Here is a 20,155-nt window from a genome sequence, read left to right as displayed (position 1 = left end):
TAGACCCCCTACCCTGTTAGAGCACAGAACTTGTTGATTGGAAACAGAAGTTCATATCCTTTCAGAGTGTAATCTTTATAAGGGCCTAAGATACAATATTAACTTATCTTTTACAATTCTACAGAACGTAAAGATCTGTTAATTAAATTGTTATCTGTAAATAGTCCTAAGCGCATTAAATGTATTGTGTCTACCATAAGACCATCTATATACTGTTTAAAACGCCACAATCAGATTAATGTTTGCGTACTATACAGGTTGTGAACTAGACGCAAACGTCTCTAACGTCATCCGTCATTGATGTAAAACTTCACCAGCTGTTAAAAAAATAGCGCACTGCAGGTAGTCCGGTCTCTATTAGTATAACACCTGCATTGCCTAGTTCCATTTCATGAAAATATTTCATGGTGTGTATCAAACAGTGTCGTACAAGGTAAGAAATTTACTTATTCGCAATGATATTGGATAAGTATACAGACTACCTGAATGTATCATTGTTGTAATGCAGGGCATCTAAAATGGATGTCATAATCACAGGTTTCTGCAGAGATTCATGTTGGACATGGAAATGGTTTTGTCGGTTTATTTGACACACTCGTGCAATCTCTTCAATACGGTGTCACAATTACTCACTTCTAACAGTTTTTACTCGACGTGAATTATACCTTTGTTGTGCCAAATGAAGGTGTCAACAAGTTTCTCTTTTCATCTGGTTGCCTTAAACCCGTTGAAGTTTGCGTCAATTCAATGAATTCTTGCTTGCTCTTGGGGCCATATTGATAGATCTTTGTCTCATCACCCAGCACCATAAAACGAAAACATTCTGCTGGTTATGTGTTGGAGAAGGTAACTACTTGTACTTTGGGTGCCATTGTCGCGATGGGATTGACACGCTTTAGCCTCCTTGTGGTTTCAGTTTAGTTTTCACTTTGTATTGATTTGTTTTCTGGTGGTCTGACGGTGCTGATAGTGTGATGTTTTAGGAGTTTGTAATTTCGAAAAGTATTAATCTTCTTTATCGATCTTTATCGATAGCAAATTAAAGAGGTTAGTAAAATGATGAACTTTGTTTTATTGCAACAAACATTGCTTGTGATATATTTATAACCAAATCCGAACAACCTACCGACATGCTTGTGTATGAATTCATCCTGGTGCTGGCGATAGGCATATCATTCATGTCAAGCTCGTCATGTATTGGTATCACACGTAATTAATGATGCTGAAAACAGGTGTATATAGAATTAATAATCACACTTAATTAAGTTTGTCAATGTTTTTTTTTGTTTTTATTTTACAGAACATCGCCATGCAATCCAAGAAGTCTCTCATCTGTTTAGCATTCCTATGCTTATGCAGTGCATACCTCTTTTATTGTAAACTGAAGAGGGATTTCAGAATGGATTTGACAAGGACTTCACAAATTGCATCAGAAAATAATCACGATAATGCAGAGTATAAAGCGAGATTTGTTACAAAAGATTTGACAAGAAATGTCACAAGAGATGCTTCAAAACCAGAAAACACAAAAAATAGTGTAAAGTATGAAACGCGAAATCTTGTTACAGGAAATACAAGAAATGCTCCAAGACTCCAAAACATAAAACAAGGAAAGGATGGGTGTTGGGTCAGCAGAAAAAGTAACGGAGCCAGTAGTTATACGGAGACAGAGAGACGAGCAAAAGATCTATTTTTTGAAAGGTTATCACGGGAAGAGAGAGAGAAATTTAGGGACCTCATTAAAACCTTCAGTGAACGTGTGCCCTCTAACATCACCTACTTCATCTATGGAGGAGCTTTACTGGGTTCCTACTCCCATCACGGCATTATTCCCTGGGACGACGACGTGGACATCATTGTGAGGGAGAGTGACAAACCCGCATTGTTGACATTCCTGCAGTCGCTCCCACCAGAGTATGAAGTCAACGCTTCAGTGAAAATAAGCTGGAAATTGTCTCACGCAAATTCTCTCATGGCTGGTGGCAAGAGCTGGAAATATCCATTCCTCGATATATTTTTTTACTCTGAACACAATTCATACATACAAGATTGTAAAATTCGGGAAAAGATATACAAGAAGAGTGACGTGTTTCCCTTGATAACACGGCCCTTCATGGGCATGATGCTGCCCGCTCCAAGGAACACCCGCAAAGTGCTGGAACTGGTCTACACGATTGATATGTGTGTGTCGAATTTGTATGATCACAAACGGGAAGAGGAAGTGCCATTGGAATGTAGGGCAAGAATTCCTTGTTTTCTTCTGAAAGACATGTTTCCTTTTGTAACCAGAATGATATCAAATAACAAAACTATTGAAGTGTTGGAAAATAACTAAAACATTCCGTAACACCTGGCATTATTCTGGCGTATATTACTTACATACATGTCTACCATACTTGTATCAGTGGAAAATTGATGTTTTTTCATGATCTGGGTAGGTCTCGACTTTTCGTTTGATGAAAAAGTTTATTAATGTCCTTTTAATTTTTCATGCATGCTATATTAGATATCTCTGCTCTCTTGTGGTTTGGATGTAGTAGAAGATCACGTTGATGAAGATGTAGTGAGTGGTTACACTGATGTAGATGTAGTGGAGAGTCATGCTGATGTAGATGTAGTAGAGGGTCACGCAGACATAGATGTAGATGTTGTAGAGGGTCACGCTGATGTCGATGTATTTGAGAGTCACGCTGATGTAGATGTAGTAGAGGGTCCCGCTGATGTAGATGTAGATGTAGTAGAGGGTCACGCTGATGTAGATGTAGTAGAGGGTCCCGCTGATTTAGATGTAATAGAGGGTCAAACTGATGTAGATGTAGTAGAGGGTCCCGCTGATGTAGATGTAGTAGAAGTTCCCGCTGATGTAGATGTAGTAGAGGGTCATACTGATGTAGATGTAGTAGAGGGTCACACTGATGTAGATGTAATAGAGGGTCATTCTGATGTAGATGTAGTAGAGGGTCATGCTGATGTGGATATAGTAGAGGGTCACGCTGATGTAGATGTTGTAGAGGGTCACGCTGATGTGGATGTAGTAGAGGGTCACGCTGATGTAGATGTAGTAGAGGGTCACGCTGATGTAGAGGTAGTAGAGGGTCACGCTGATGTAGATGTAATAGAGGGTCATGCTGATGTAGATGTAGTAGAGGGTCATGCTGATGTGGATGTAGTAGAGGGTCACACTGATGTAGATGTAGTAGAGGGTCACGCTGATGTAGATGTTGTAGAGGGTCACGCTGATGTTGATGTAGTAGAGGGCCCCGCTAATATAGATGTAGTAGAGGGTCACACTGATGTAGATGTAGTAGAGGGTCCCGCTGATGTAGATGTAGTAGAGGTTCCGCTGATGTAGATGTAGTAGAGGGTCACGCTGATGTAGATGTAGTAGAGGGTTACGTTGATGTAGATGTAGTAGAGGGTCACGCTGATGTAGATGTAGTAGAGGGTCATGCTGATGTAGATGTAGTAGAGGGTCATGCTGATGTAGATGTAGTAGAGGGTCACGCTGATGTAGATGTAGTAGAGGGTCATGCTGATGTAGATGTAGATGCAGTAGAGGGTCACACTGATGTAGATGTAATAGAGGGTCATGCTGATGTAGATGTAGTAGAGGGTCATGCTGATGTGGATATAGTAGAGGGTCACACAGATGTAGATGTTGTAGAGGGTCACGCTGATGTGGATGTAGTAGAGGGTCACGCTGATGTAGATGTAGTAGAGGGTCACGCTGATGTAGAGGTAGTAGAGGGTCACGCTGATGTAGATGTAATAGAGGGTCATGCTGATGTAGATGTAGTAGAGGGTCACACTGATGTAGATGTAGTAGAGGGTCACGCTGATGTGGATGTTGTAGAGGGTCACGCTGATGTAGATGTAGTAGAGGGTCACGCTGATGTAGATGTAGTAGAACGTCACGCTGATGTAGATGTAGCAGAGGGTCACACTGATGTAGATGTAATAGAGGGTCACGCTGATGTAGATGTAGTAGAGGGTCATGCTGATGTAGATGTAGTAGAGGGTCCCGCTGATGTAGATGTAGTAGAAGGTCACGCTGATGTAGATGTAGTAGAGGGTCATGCTGATGTTGATGTAGATGTTGTAGAGGATCAGACTGATGTAGATGTAATAGAGGGTCACGCTGATGTAGATGTAGTAGAGGGTCATGCTGATGTAGATGTAGTAGAGGGTCACGCTGATGTAGATGTAGTAGAGGGTCACGCTGATGTAGATGTTGTAGAGGGTCACGCTGATGTAGATGTAGTAGAGGGTCATGCTGATGTAGATGTAGTAGAGGGTCCCGCTGATGTAGATGTAGTAGAGGGTCACGCTGATGTAGATGTTGTAGAGGGTCACGCTGATGTAGATGTAGTAGAGGGTCACGCTGATGTAGATGTAGTAGAGGGTCACGCTGATGTAGATGTAGTAGAGGGTCATGCTGATGTAGATGTAGTAGAGGGTCCCGCTGATGTAGATGTAGTAGAGGGTCACGCTGATGTAGATGTTGTAGAGGGTCACGCTGATGTAGATGTTGTAGAGGGTCACGCTGATGTAGATGTTGTAGAGGGTCACGCTGATGTAGATGTAGTAGAGGGTCATGCTGATGTAGATGTAGTAGAGGGTCCCGCTGATGTAGATGTAGTAGAGGGTCACGCTGATGTAGATGTTGTAGAGGGTCACGCTGATGTAGATGTAGTAGAGGGTCACGCTGATGTAGATGTAGTAGAGGATCAGACGGATGTAGATGATGCAGACATTCACACTGATGTCGATGCAGGTGCTGTAGAGGGAGTAGTATAGATAACCGGAGTACTGGACCACCACAATCTAGGCCAGGTTCAGGCCCTTACAATGCTCACATTGGGGTCTTAAGTTTTATTAATGATGTGATGACGATCATTAGATACATGGCACCAATATTTAACAAGATGCATCCTATATTGAGGACACAAATTATTCTTAATATAATATTATATTATAAAATCATTAAATGTTCCACTGACAATGTCTTGAAACTATTCACCTTATTATGTGTGTCTTATTTGGCATAAATATCTTGGTGAGTGAAATGATCCCAGTTACAACCTGGAACCCATCAAGGTTTATTAAGCTAACTCTTCCTCATTGCACAGAAATACCACAAGGTTGTCGCTCATGTTTTTTACCTCAATTAAGTCCGAGACCCTGTAATACCTCGAGCACCTGTTCTGGTGCACCCCAAAGCAAGACTTCAATGTAAAGTCTAGCGCCACTAAGTATTAAAATAGATTAATTGGTGAGCGTAAAAAAAAGTGTCCCAATTGTGTGGATCGATACCGATACCGATACCGATACCGATACTCGCGACACACTGTATACTGCATGTTGTATACAGTATATCGCAGTTGATATACTGTATACTGCATGTGATACTGATTTGCGGAAAAGCTGAAACATTCACGATTTAATTTGCATTTATTTCTTATACAACAGACCGCCGTCATATATCACTGGAATGCTGCTGAGAGCGGCGTTAAAACAATTTGTTTTCATAATGGAGCGCTGCAGTCATTTAAAATGGAACCGTTATATGCGTAGTACCAACTCAATCACTCTGTTTCGAATATTCAGCAGCAAAAATATATAATAACCAGCTGTGAGGAGAGATATAAGATTTTTATAAGCAGTCAAATATGGATGATAAAGGACCCCTCACTGATTAGGTTCTTGTTTACTTAAGAGCAGAGTTGGCCATGTTAGATGATATAACGGCGTCCTCCCAGATCGCCTAATTTTTCCCCACAAGGTACCAAAATACAATTAGGTGATGTGGGTATGCCATGCCTGGATGAGATTTATAATTAGGTAATGTGGGTAGTTGGAACAGTCCACTTTACTGAATGAAGGGATGACAAGACAGCCAGAGATACATACATATTTTAATCAACAACATATTATAACAAGTAGCCTCTATCAACAACTAAGTGTCTCTGTGTCTCTGGTTGAATTAGCATTAGATAAGGTTGAGAATTAATTATGTTTTTCCAATACATCTTAGACTGGTGAGTCATCTGTTAGCCCAGCTAGAGTTCGAGAATAACCAGGCTACTCATATTTAGCATAGTTGGAAAGTGTGTCGTCTCCTACCCCAGCTGGCGCCATCTGGTAACAATCAATCACAAACCGTCATTCACCCACTGACCCAAAACCCCGACAGCTGAATGTCCTGCTAACTTTCACAAATTAAACTACCAGCGGCGGTGTTGATTTAAACATATTTTATTTCAGAAAACCAAATGGATTAGGCACAAGTGACACACTTAGGAGGCCTTCTCCTATATACATTTCATTACATTGTGGTATGTGAATTCTGTGGTGCAGATTAAATGTACAGTGCATAGGAATTACAAGTAATAAGAAAATATAATAACACACACATATTCATATATATACAGTATTAAACACAAACACATATACTACATACACTCACACATACATCTACATATATACATATGATGAATTTACATTTTTGGTATACAATGGTACATGATATATTTTTTAAATAACACAGTAGTTAAAAAACTACATGTAATAGACATTTTATATTTATGTGAAGGGCGGGAAATCTAGAATGTAACTAAGCTGTGATAGTTACAGAGAATGATATTGTTTTACATCAAAATAAGAGTGTTTAAACAACCATGTATTATATGTACCAATCACTTATAAAATCCAGATAATTTGAAAGTAGCTCGTGAAATATAATTCTTGTTATATTTCTTGTTGTATTAGGATACAATTTAAAATCTGTTTGTTTCTACAATAAATTTATGGACATATTTAAGAATTAAGTTATTTTGTTCTTCAGATAGATTTTTGTTACCACAAAGAATTGTTTCTAAATTTGGCTGAGTCCCTATATTCCTAAAGCTGATAAACAAAGATTGTCTTAACAAAGAATATTTTTTACATTCAAGAAAATAGTGAAAAGCATTTTCGCATGGGGAACCACAAAGGCAAGAAAAAGTGTCTGACAAATTAACCCTAAATAAATTATCATTTAGATTGCTACATCTATGTCTAAGTCTTGTGTGGATAATATTAATTTGACGCTTTCCATAATTGAAATAATTTGGAGATTTAATAACAATTGGATAATTTTTAGTTTTTAATTCAGCTACAGAGATACTATTTTTAATATTTTCATTTTGTGAATTCCATTGTTTTAAAGAGTCTATTATAAATGATTTCTGAAATGTACTTGTTCTGGCAAAAGGTACAGTCATGTTCTGTTTATTACGTAGGTTATAATTTGAAGCAGCTGATCTATTGTGGGGTAACAAGTCCTTTAGATATTTATTTTGTGCACTGTCGTAAGTTTTTTAATTTTTCGTCTCTCTTTTAGTTGTAGCCAGTTGGTTTCGAGATATAAATTTTCTCTCGAGGCAAATTTGGTCAAGCCAGTCACAATTCTGGCAGCGTCAAGTTGTATTAATTCAAGTTATTTTCGTTATAAGCAGAACAGTTGTCCCATACTTCCGACGAGTATTCCAGAATAGGTCTTATAAATGTCAGATAGATTTTGACAGATTATATCTGTTTAATTTATATTTCAGTTTACGCATAGCTGAAACCATTTTCGCTGTTGACCTAGCAATAATTGAAACATGTGCAGTCCATTTTGTATCTTGAGATAACGTGACCCCCAGATCTTTGTTGGTTTCAACATGTTCATTGGCACTGTTAGCATAGCAAATAGTTGGATAATCCTGTACCTGTTTGTGACTAAAAAGCATGTATTTTGTCTTGTTTGGATTAAAGTTTACAAGCCATGTGCTTGCCCACTGGTGGAGAGAGAGAAGGTCTTGATTTAGTCTGTCTTCAATTACGACCATATCAGTAGATGAAGTTCCTATACATGTATCGTCAGCGAATAGCCTAGTAATATTTTGAAGCTGATCAGTAATATCATTTATGTAAACTAGAAATAGGAACGGCCCCAGTACAGAGCCCTGTGGGACACCTGCATTAGTGAAATTTTTACTTGATAAACTACCATTAATAAATACTCTTTGGCAACGGGCTGACAGATAACTACGACACCAAGCTAGTAATTTACCAGTTATACCATATAGTTGAAGTTTATGCAATATACCTTTGTGCCATACCCTGTCGAATGCCTTAGAAATATCACAGAATATCATACAAAAATATTTATGATCATCAAGTGAATTACAAATGTGATGGTAAATTTCAATTAATTGATATGTAGTACAATTGTTTGGCATGAATCCCGATTGATATTTGGAAAGTAGCATTTTCTCCAGAAAGTAATTATAATTTTTTGGAAAAATGAGTCTTTCAAATAATTTCCCAAGACAAGATAACAGTGAAATAGGCCTGTAGTTGGAAGGATGGGATTTATCTCCCTTTTTTTACAAAGGCATTGCATAAGCTTGTTTCCACTGTGATGGGAATGTGCTTTGTTCAAGAGACAAATTAAATAACAAGCGTAAAGGATTGGCTATGGATAGTGATATATATTTAAGTAATCTTTGATTCAGGTTGTCGGGGCCTCTTGCTTTATTTACCGGTAGGGACTTTATGAGATCTGTTATTTCTTGACTTTAAATAACGGTATAGTCCAATTCATGTTCACATAGTTTAACAAATGGTGGTAGTGAGGCGCCTTCATCGTCAACATTGGAAACTTGACCTAAAATAATCGTTGAGAGCTTCAGCTTTATCAAAATCAGAAAATGATTCAGGTACATTGTTGTTGTCAGTGACCAGAGTGGGATCACGGTGCTGGCTCCAGACTCTTTGATCAAGTGACGTAAAAGTTTCCAATAATTAGAACTGTTTTCCTTGATTTGTGTAGATAATAATTCATCTAAGTTAAGATAAAAGTTTTCCTTGGCAGTTTTCTTCAAATTGTTCACTTTATTTCTCTGTTTTCTATATTTAAATAAATCGCGTTCATTGCATGTTCCTCTAGCTTTTTTTCTCAGTCGATCAGCGGCGGTACAGGAGCATACATCCAATGTCGTACAATACAGAACAAGAGTTTGCCACTAACGTGGCGATATCCCCCGCCCCTGTTGCAGAATTTATGACATCTAAACAAACCCTAACCTTTTTCACCGAGGTTGAACTTGTCATGGAAATGGTAAAAAAAAGGGAGGGTTTGGAACCTAAGTCCATCTTGTTGCCATGGAAACATACAGTACGGGACCTGTGACACAACTGGTGGAACAACAGGGCAAGACATTTTCCTTTTATATTTTCTGTGTATATCCTTCTCTTCATTTGAGAAAGGCAAAATTTACTGACCTATCTATCTCAGTGGTTTAAGATTCTTTACTCATGTGCAAGCTATACACCGCTAATATCCCCACTTAAGAGCAGTGTTGGTTTAAGGCTTAATCAGCTATGACTTCCCCGTTGCTCAACGTTGGCCTACTCCAGGAGAGCGCATGGATTAGTGATCAATCAGATTAGGCAATCTGGGCTCACCAGTAATTAGACAATGTGGATATTAATATGTTTAGGAAATTAGGCGATCTGGGTATACTCCGATATAACCATAATCCATGAGTTCCGGCGGGGGGGGGGGGGGGGGGGGCAAACTGGTTTTGTTATTGTGTGGTATGAGCTGTGATGTAGACCCAAGAGAATAAAGTAAAAAATGAGACCAACGCAAGGCTACAATGATTGGGAAAGTCTTGATTTCCACAGCTCTAGCCTGAAATTAAGAATTGTTCTGTCCTCCTTTTCAATTTTTTAATTTTATTTTGTAGACATGGATAGACCAACCAGGAAAGAAATTGATGGAATATTAATATCACATGTCACCAAAATCCAGTTAAATTCATCACACAATAACATATTAGTGTTTGATATTACGAAGGGCATGATCAGGTACATGTTCACTGTAGTAATGTACATACTAGTCAACTTGATTATAATGTTTATTATAGTGTTGCGCGTCATCAACGATTACTATATGATATCCTAACTTGTCATAGATGTATTGACATCGAACAATGGACGATAATTCGAAATTTTTATTCGAGCTATAAATAGCTTCAACAGGGACAGTGCCGGTGTCAGTAAAATTTTCGTAGTTAAAAATATAATCTAAAGGAGCCAAGAACAATATTGTTTTATTAATGCTTTCATCCATGGATAGAATTGAGGCAATCTGGGCTTGCCAAATCGTTCTAGACTTGAGCTGGATTCCTTTTAACTTTATTCTCTATATGGTCTGGGAGACGTACAAGGGTGTCAGTATCGCCTGGAGAAGTGACGTTTGGGAGAATTCAGCAGCGGCCATCATGGTTAGTGTAATCGGATATATTGTGGAGTTTCGGGTTTGGGCTGTTTGTTGAATAGAACAAGGGCTCCCGGACAAGTGCACACCGTAGAGATTAAAGCATCACCACCTCTGTTTATATCAGATATGTTATTGTGATTTGAAATCTCTTTTTGAACAATTGCGAGTTATTGTATACTCTGTATTCTTCCGTCATGGTAGAATATATATTTTCTATGTTGATTTTTGAAATATCCACAAATAATGAGAACTACAATGTAAACATCTGTTTTAAACATATTTATTTCACAACTTGTGAACTGGATTGGTAAACAAGCAAAAACTAATTTGAATACCGCTCCAGAATTAGAATTCAATATAATATGACAAAAGTACAGTCAAGGAATACAATTATATACATGTTCTTATTATAGAAACTACGTTGAAACTACGTTGTCTGCACTGTCTGGTCGCATTTTTAGTAGTAATAGTGTACTGCAATATACGGCAAGGAATAGTATTATAGATTTAAGATGCTATGTAAAATCACAAAACCTATTGGATAGCTGAATGTAGTCTTGTACTGATTTAAGAATTTCTAAGTTTATTTTTGACGTCCTTTCAGGATTACCTAATAGAATTAAATTTAGATCATATCCCTTAACATAATAGTACATATTCTGGATTAAATCATTGTAATTTGGGCATATGAGAAAGCAGTGAAGTGCATCTTCAGTGTGATGGCCACAGCTACATGCGGGATTATCTGATAAATATCGTGCGACCCGGTCTGCATTAAGATCACTGTATCCAAGTCGAAGGCGGGCGTGCACAATTTGACAAAATCTGGACCCGTAGTTTAGATCACAACTTATCATATTTTTTTAAGTCCTCTTTATAGGTTTTTTGAATGTACTCAATGTATCTGCATCTATATGTTCGTCCGATAGTGAAATCAAAATTTGGACAGTATCAGGAATAAATGATTTAGCATAATTTACCGTTTTACAGTTTACAGTTTGCAAATTAGAACTATTTCTCAAATTGAACCTACTCGTTTCTGTTTCTGTTTCTGTGACAACAGTAATCAAAGATTGGCAAGATAAAGGATTTATACATTGTTTCTAAGGTCTTTCTACTAAGGCGGTATTTAAAGCTTCTAAGACAATTACTCATTGGACTAACCTTCTTAAGTATACTATCAGTATGATAGTCCAACAGGCAATCATGTTGAAGTATTAAACCTAAATGTTTATGGGAGTTAACTTCCTCGATTATAGTATCATTAAGTTTCAAACTTGGTTTAGGAGTAGGACGTATTTTACGTGAGAACTGGACAGATATGGTTTTGCTAGGGTTGAAGTTAACCTGCCACATTTCAGCCCATATAGAAATTTTGGCTGAGTCAGTGTTTAAACAATTAGCTGCTGTATCGGGATCGTCTACAACTACATATAAAGAAGTATCTTCTGCAAACAGTCTAATATTACTTCCAATTTCATCGACAATATCATTTATATAGATAATAAATAAAAGTGGTCCTAATACTGACCCCTGAGGGACACCAGCCATAACAGGTCTTAAGTCTGAACTATAACCGTTTATAACTACTTTTTGGGATCCATTTCTAAGTAACTTTGGAACCATTGTAAAAGTTTCCCGCCAATACCAAATGAATTGAGTTTACATAAAATGCCTTTATGCCATACCTTGTCAAAAGCCTTGCTGATATCACAAAAAAACGCTCTAACTTCTTTACCTTAACTAGTTCGTTAGCAATAAAATCATACAAGTAAGTAAGCTGGTTGGTAGTGGAATCTCCTGGCATAAAACCTGATTGTAGATTTGTTAGTAAATCATTATCTCTCAAGTAATTAAATACATATTTAAAGACACACTTTTCAAAAACTTTAGACAGGCAGCATATAAGAGCTACCGGCCTATAATTTTAACACTCATTTACATTGCCCTTCTTATAAATAGGTACCACTGAAGCTTCTTTCCAAATACAAACTGACTTATCTAACGATGTATTAAATAATGCTGTCAGCGGATCAGATATTGCTGTTGCGGACAATTTTAGAAGTTTATTTCCTATTCCGTCTGGCCCTGTTGCTTTCTTCGCATCTATCGAGAGTAAAATATCCAAAACTTCTTTTTTGGAAAGAATAATAGACGAAAGTGATTCATCAGTTTTCTTAGCAAGTTTAGGTGGTGTAAGGTTTGGTTTTTCAACGATAGCTTGATCCGTAAAATATTTTTTAAGCACACTCGCAATGTCTTCATTTTCATCCTATATCTCGTCTTGATACTTTATCGGAGGGAATCTGTTGACATGGTTTCTGTTCTTAAGAAAAAAAATTACCAAACGCCACCAAATCTTTTCTCCGTATGCATTATTAATTCTATTTTCAATTTTGGCTACATATTCCTTTTTAGCAATACGAACAGTTGAAACGACCCTATTCCTAATATGCCTAAAGTTAGCCCAGTCGATAGCTCCATTACGTATTTTAGCGAGTTTATGAATGCGATTGCGTTTTCTTATAAGTTTGCGTATTTCATTATTAATCCAAGGTGGATCATCAGGTCTTATTGTTACAGTTTTGTTTGGAATTCGTTTATTACATATATCCATAACAGAGCAAGTGAAAGATTTAGCCAAATTATCAACATCATCAGTTTAGAAATAATCCCACTTAATATTAACTAAATCATTTACAATCCAATCTCTATCAGCTTGATCATAGTTATAGATTTTCCTTTTATAGTTACTTGAATTGGGAATATTCTCTTTAATAATGACATATACTGGACAATGGTCACTACAAATAGGATCTAAAACACCAGATTTCCAAACACTTTTTAATATTAGTAACAAACAATAAATAAATCAGAGTGCTTGAAGTAGATCCTTGTAGGTTCAGTGATAATCTGAGTCAATCCATACATCGATTGTTGCATCAGGTGCATGCTTTCTTCAAGAAATTGGCAATACCAGCCGGGATAAAACTTTTGCCTAGATTGTCATCTTAACACAATCAGATTGGATTATACCACGTGGATTGTAGACGGAATACTACCAATGTAAGTAAATCAGTTTTATCATCCTTAATATACAAACTTCCATAATGTAATTTGGACTGATATTTCTTCAGCTTATTTCAATCCACGAAGTTGACCAATCTGGTTGTGCAGTGACTAATGAATAAAAAGAAAATCTACGGCATCACAGCTTTATGCAAATGTTAGTATAATATATAGTATTTATAAAGAACCCCGCCCATCCAAATTATCAATAAATTAACACCCATATTGTCCTGTAAGCGAAATGAAGATAGTCACAAGATCATCTTATAATTAGGCAATGTCTAAGAGGATTTTTAGTTAAGCTACACTTAACATTAATCTAGACTATAAAAGATATATTTCTGAGCAAGTGGTTATATCTACCACATGTAGACTTGTAGTGTAGACTACAATTTGCCCCTGAAGCAGATCAATTAATAACTCAAAACTAAATTCTACAGACATACATACACCACATACATATTTACACACGTTCATACATGCATACACATACATACATATATACACAAACATACATACGTTACATATACGTACGTACCAAGAACATGTGAACACATACCCATACACAAACATACATGCACATATACACACGAAAAACATCACACAAATATATTTAAACACGCATACATTGAAACACGCGTATGTTTTTTAGAAGGAATTGATAATAAGATGTCAATAACCACCGGCTTGAGCAATCATCATGACATGCTGATAACACTAACAAGGTTTAGTGGAATTTAAGAGTATTAAGGAAACTGAAGTCAGACTATAATACTGCCTTGAACCTAATGTCAACACATATAAATACATATTATACTTCAGGAGAAGGATCGAAGAACTTAATGGTTAACGTTGTTTTATTAGTAACTTTTTAAATACTAGTCATTTGGCCCGGCTATACATTTGAAGATCAGGTTTATCGGAATGTAACAGTAAACTTGTTACAGTTAGATAGTTTTGGCCAAGGTCATGCGAGAAAAAAATGATTTGTACCCATTCTGTCACTGTCCATTGAACAGGTGATAAGATATAAGTTTTAATCCATGGGAAGTTAGTTGTTTGTTCAAAACACAATGACTTATGACTCAAAAGATGGTTCCCAAATTCATTAGTGTTTGAAAATCTATTCCAAATAGGTTTGCTCCAGTAGATGTCAAATAAAGAGAGCTGAGGTACTATTTGTGGTGTTTTCATCCTTGCTAGACGTCACACACTACATGAAGCAATCGTCACACAAGAAAGTGATTTGAATTGAAACAAAGTATGATAGTTACACACCTCTGATTACCAGGACAACTATTTCAGACCACTAACAAGTAAAGTCAGCAGCCCATCATGGAAACTTGTTTTTGTAAACATCTATCTGGAGATATACAATAATACAACTGAAGGGCATATCTGAAAAATGCGACTAATCGACTAATATTTCTTTCTTAAACACTGCCCGTTATAGGCATTCTTAACATTATATTATACTTTGTATGGTTTAAAAGTTGAGAAATATTGCATTTCAAATAATGGCAAATTGTGTATCTTTCTACATTTTGAATTCATAGTTATTTCTGCAATAAAACCCTAACATCAGATAGTGATATATACGAATATGATCTATACTGTGATACATGAATTATTAATTTCGTATTATGAATTAAATAAATTGAAATATGATAGTACAAACAAATTATTTTAATCTGTTCGTGTGAACAAAAGATCGAGGCAACTCACTAACGTAACCATTTGTGAAAAATGAAATATTAAATGTTTAGGGGTTTGAACATGTGCATTGAATGACAGACAAGAAAGCAACGCAATGATTAAATTATGAATCAAATTATTTTATAAATAAAACTTAATATATAGAAAATAAAAGTTTAAGTTCTCATTGTTGGAAGGTGTTTAATAATTTTAGCTTGATTGTTTGTTGTTAAACGCCGCACTCAACAATATACCTGCTATATGACGGCGGTTTGTAAATAATCCAGTCTGGGCCAGATAATCCAGTTATTGACATCAAGAGCACCGATCTACGCAATTGGGATACGATGACATGCATCAACCAAGTCAGCGAGTCTGATCACCCGATTACGTTAGTAGCCTTCGTACAAGCATGGGTTGTTGAAGGCCTATTCTAACCCGGATCTTCACGTGTATTTATTTTAATAGTAAGGTACAATGAAATTCTGTATATGTCAATAATAAGTGTGTATAAGTAAATGGATAATATATCCATACACGCCAATTAAAGGGGTTACACTGCATATGGTTCATTGATGAACTCTTTTACAAGTCCATATTTCAAGGCATGTATTTGATATTCATAATAACTCCACAAAAGCTACACAATGGCGACAAAACACAGATACCTATAATACATTTTTGAACACGAGATACATATAATTACTTTAAGGTTAAATCATGAATCTAAATAGTAAATTAGAAGGATTAAAAATATACGCTTCCGACACTTTTCGTATAAACTTTCGTTTGGAGAGAGAAGTAGTGACAGTAGTGACTGGTATCTGATGGGTGCAAACAGGTGTCGAGTCGCTGTCTCAGATGGCTCTAATTTCGTAGCTCTAAAGATCACGACGGCGATACAGACCGTGAAGTAGTTTGTCTGACAGTCCCTGAACCATATTATTTTCCCTTCCGCCCAGGCCTCACTGCAATGCTATAGCCCCAAATGAAACAAGCCTAAATGTTCAACAGGTTCAGGTTGAAATTTCCATCTCACCTAGGCTCCTTTTAAATTTAAATATAGTTTCTCGTTTTAACCAAAATAATATATTTTCAGAGACTAAGCGTTAGTCTAACCGTGAAGTACAACTATCCAAAAGATCCCATGCATGTCTATATCTCCATGTTCCTATCGATATGTATCACACGACAAATGAATTAAATATTACAGCACTGGTGAATAGGTTATATGCGCATGTCAGCGTCGATCCTACAATTTCCTTTTGCGCAAAATACATGAATTAACGTTGTAATACTAGGCAAATATATGTCCAGATGTATACATCAGTTTCATCTCGTGATCTTCATTCGTGCGTTTAGCTCTTTATCTACAGGAGATTATGGGGTGTTACATCACACCATAAAGCCTGGTCCAAATTCAAGTCATAATTTCATGGTCCGTCTTATATGTTGGAAACCAATATCGCAACATGGCTGAATATTGCTAAACGTGGTATTTACCCGATTACTCACATAATTATTCCATTGTCTTCATGCACGTTCTACAATCATCTAGATCACTATCGATAAGGAGGTATATCTATATTCATCCAAATGTCCATACATATATGTCCACATACATATGTATTAAGCAAGTCCCACATTCTTTATTAAAAGATAAATGCTAAGCATTTCCTCTGTCTGTATTTATATATGTAAATATCGTTTTCATGTCAACGCTGATGCAGTGAACGTACCACAGACCTGATGCTAGAATAACATCTTATCTCAGAAATGAACATATTTTACAGAAAAAAACCCAGTTCTTAAACAATAGTTGTAAAATATAATTAAAAGAGCCAAGAGGCTTTCTTCATTTTGCCAAATTTTGGGCTGTATTGGACATATCTGTTTCGGGGTCTGTATGACAGACAGACCTAATGCTTTTAAGTAATACTCTAAAGATAAGTAAGTATAGCTGTTGTATATATTCAAAAATGTTTGTGATTAACCCGACCTTGACAAATATTGAAGGATGAGTGGTAACTAGTTATGTCATTATTTCAAATTAGAATGATAGCAAATCAGGAAAGCATGACACTTAAATATACGTATCTTGTTAGCCCAATAGTGTTTTAAGTAAAGGTTTGGTTCGTGACTTATCACACATTGCTGTCAGAAAGTGTGCATATTCTGTTTATCGGCAATAAATGACATAAGGCGATTCATGCGGGTAAATACGATTTACTTCAGAACTAGTATAGATACTTTAGGTGTAACTTTGTTATGTAATTAAAAGAACTTTGGATTTCGGCAAGCCTCGTGCTCAGGGGGTTGTTTGGGCGGGTTCAAAGGATTCGGGTCCTGGCTTGGACTTTGTGTTGGACGTGTAGACGGCATTTCCAGGTCTGACATATCAATGACCAAAATGATGTCTGATGCAATTCTCTATTTTGACTTGTACCGTGTGTTTCCGTGCCTTTTCGGGTGATCAATTGGCTTGTATTTGCATGTGTTTGTGGCGGGTGCCACCAGTGGATCGGGTTGAGCTCGCCTTTTTGCGAGCACCAAGTGTCATCATTTTTTATGGTGAATAATGAAACATGCCCCTGGTGTTGTCGGAATCGTGCAGTTGGCGCTACTTTTGGCAAGGGTTTCTTGTGATGATGGAATGTGATATAATGTCAGTGTATATGGTCATGTAATTAAGAAACAAACCGCGAGTGGGAGTTGTTTATTGTACGATAAACAACGACCACGACTCGTTATTTCTTATATGAGATATCAACATTACGTACAGCCTCTTTAAGGGTGTTAAATTAGGGAAAAGTACACGCTTTAAAAATATTTACCCGTACTTAAATAATGATGACTCCCTGAATAGAATCCGACCGCGTCATTGCCAGATAAATCCATTTTATGAACAGGAGGGGTTGAATTTGGTCTTTCCCGCACATTCTCACAATTTTCTCGTCGATTATATGTACCTTTTCTCCCAATACCGATTGTCATTTCGCTCTCACTTTCGGATGCGATTTTTCCGGCATTGCATTTATTTACCTTCCCCAGCTACATCTATTGGGAACAACTCACTAGACACTTCCCTCTCACAAATAACGTCAAATTTACGACGTCCCCAAGCTGCGAGTGCATGTTCGAATCTCCATAAATGACGTCATGATAGAACAAGTTTTATCGTAAAATATATATCTGTTGCTTCTTCTTTGTTCTTTGCGATTTATCGCGTAGCTGTCTTGGTTTTTGGACAAGCATAGTCGCCTATAACGGCATGCATGAGTTGCTGAAGACCTATTCTAACCCGGATCTTCAAAGGTCAAGTGGAATTCAACTGACATATTAAAACTGAATTATATGTGCTGTTTACATATCAAAGTTTGCCAAATTGTTGCAAAATGTTTGGCCACAGCAAGGCTACGTATTCACAACGTATTATGGTAGGCACAGTATACCTCATGCTTCTGGACTGAGGGAGGGCCGTATTCCTCCTTGCGGGTCACCTGCTTGGCAATATGGGACGGGGAAACTGCAGGGGGTGAGGGCAGTTAAGTTGATGGTACAGACCGATAACAGAGATCATTTTACAAATGTGAAACCTCATTCCACAAAGGAAGAGGCGAACGCTGAAGCTTGCTGAGGTTTACAGAACAAAGGCAGTTATCTATTGTTCCAGTTTTTTTACTTACTCTCGAGGATACATTAAATAATACAATTAATATGTGTGTGTGTGTGTGTGTGTGTGTGCGTGCGTGCGTGCGTGTGTGCGTGCGTGTGTGTGTGTGTGAAGAAGAAGAATTGTACAGCAGAAAAAAGGCTACGTAGTTCGGGTAGTTATGTAGAATGCCCGGCCAGTATGACCTTTGAGACACCACATTGCCATTAAAATGCGTAAAACATTTATTGAGTAAAAGAAAACACTATAAGTGAATGAAACGAAAGACATCTGTACAGGCACATCCAGTCCCCCAACCCCAAGTCTGCAGGTATCAATACTTATACCTGCCACATCCTCAACCACTTAACTTACTTACACAATCATCTCACTACATGTTCGCCAACCCTCGTATCACAACGCTCGCACGCGCACACACATCGCACTCATCTTTCCCCTTTATCCCTACAACCATCTCATTATGTCTACGTCAGCCATCATGGATACATGCGCATGCTTACATACATAATCCATCCTCCCACACTTTCCCCAACATCCATCGCACTATAACTATAACTATAACCGCCTTCATGCATCCGCACTCATGTTCACATTGCATTGCATGCATCGAATTACACGTTTAAAATATCGTAAATATTTTACAATATGTACATATTTAATATCAGCAAACAGAGAGTATTATAACGCAATAGATTTCATCCGTCAAAACATCACAGAAAGAAGGGCAGCCTGGAAATTTACAATGGCATCAGAATGCACGAAGACGTTCATCTGGTCAGGAGGTGAGAGTTGCGGAAAATTACGATAAACTTCAGATCTCCATTACGAATATCTAAAGTGTGAATAAAGATCACAGCTTGCTATAAAGTGTACTTCATCCCTGCAGATTTAACAATTTCCTTAGCTATAAAATTTATGTCTAAATGCTCATGTAGACAAAGACCCAAATGTTTATAGGCATGACCATATTATATTCCACGCAAATATCTCCACATTTAAAAACAAAGCTAGATTGAGGCTTTGAAGGCATTAAGAAGTGATACACACAAGGAAGAAAATGCATGGATGCCAACGTCTTTGTTATGAGGAACACAAGAGTAACGGAGTAAAAACTTACTCCTTCGTCAGGTGAATTAACGCTACAACAAAGGGAAGTCAACAAGTAATTGGCGCTAATTACCCCGGCCTCCCGTTTGCCCATTGTCCATTGCCCATTACCAATCATTCATAAGATAAGTTTTGGCTTTAATTTGTCCATTGATAATCAACTATCAACGTCTATTATCTCAACCCTAAAAAGTACGAGAATCTGTACTTTACTGAGAAAGTATCCAAATATAACATTTGTTACATTTGACCACGTTCTTAATGGCATTGTGTGTTCGAAGCTTTCGGCCATGGGAGCC

The 20,155-nt window shown here is 37.2% G+C and overlaps 1 protein-coding gene across 1 annotated transcript; it reads left to right on the top strand.

Moving 5' to 3' along the window:
• The first annotated feature begins 1,173 nt into the window (after positions 1 to 1,173).
• Positions 1,174 to 2,519, top strand: LOC125374399. Its single transcript, XM_048385266.1, has one exon. It carries the CDS (start codon positions 1,274 to 1,276, stop codon positions 2,333 to 2,335), a length of 1,062 nt encoding a protein of 353 aa, XP_048241223.1. The 5' UTR covers positions 1,174 to 1,273; the 3' UTR covers positions 2,336 to 2,519.
• The last annotated feature ends 17,636 nt before the right edge of the window (positions 2,520 to 20,155 follow it).

Source organism: Haliotis rufescens, unplaced genomic scaffold (assembly GCF_023055435.1).
Source record: "Haliotis rufescens isolate VD_foot unplaced genomic scaffold, xgHalRufe1.0.p SCAF_56, whole genome shotgun sequence".
Lineage (NCBI taxonomy): Eukaryota > Metazoa > Mollusca > Gastropoda > Lepetellida > Haliotidae > Haliotis > Haliotis rufescens.
The sequence above is the reverse complement of the archived record's forward strand: the minus strand, read 5'-3'. Positions and strand labels throughout refer to the sequence as shown.

What these genes read in the sequence shown, in the direction of transcription:
- LOC125374399 (XM_048385266.1), top strand. Translation starts at nt 1,274, where the DNA reads ATGTTTTTTTTTGTTTTTATTTTACAGAACATCGCCATGCAATCCAAG.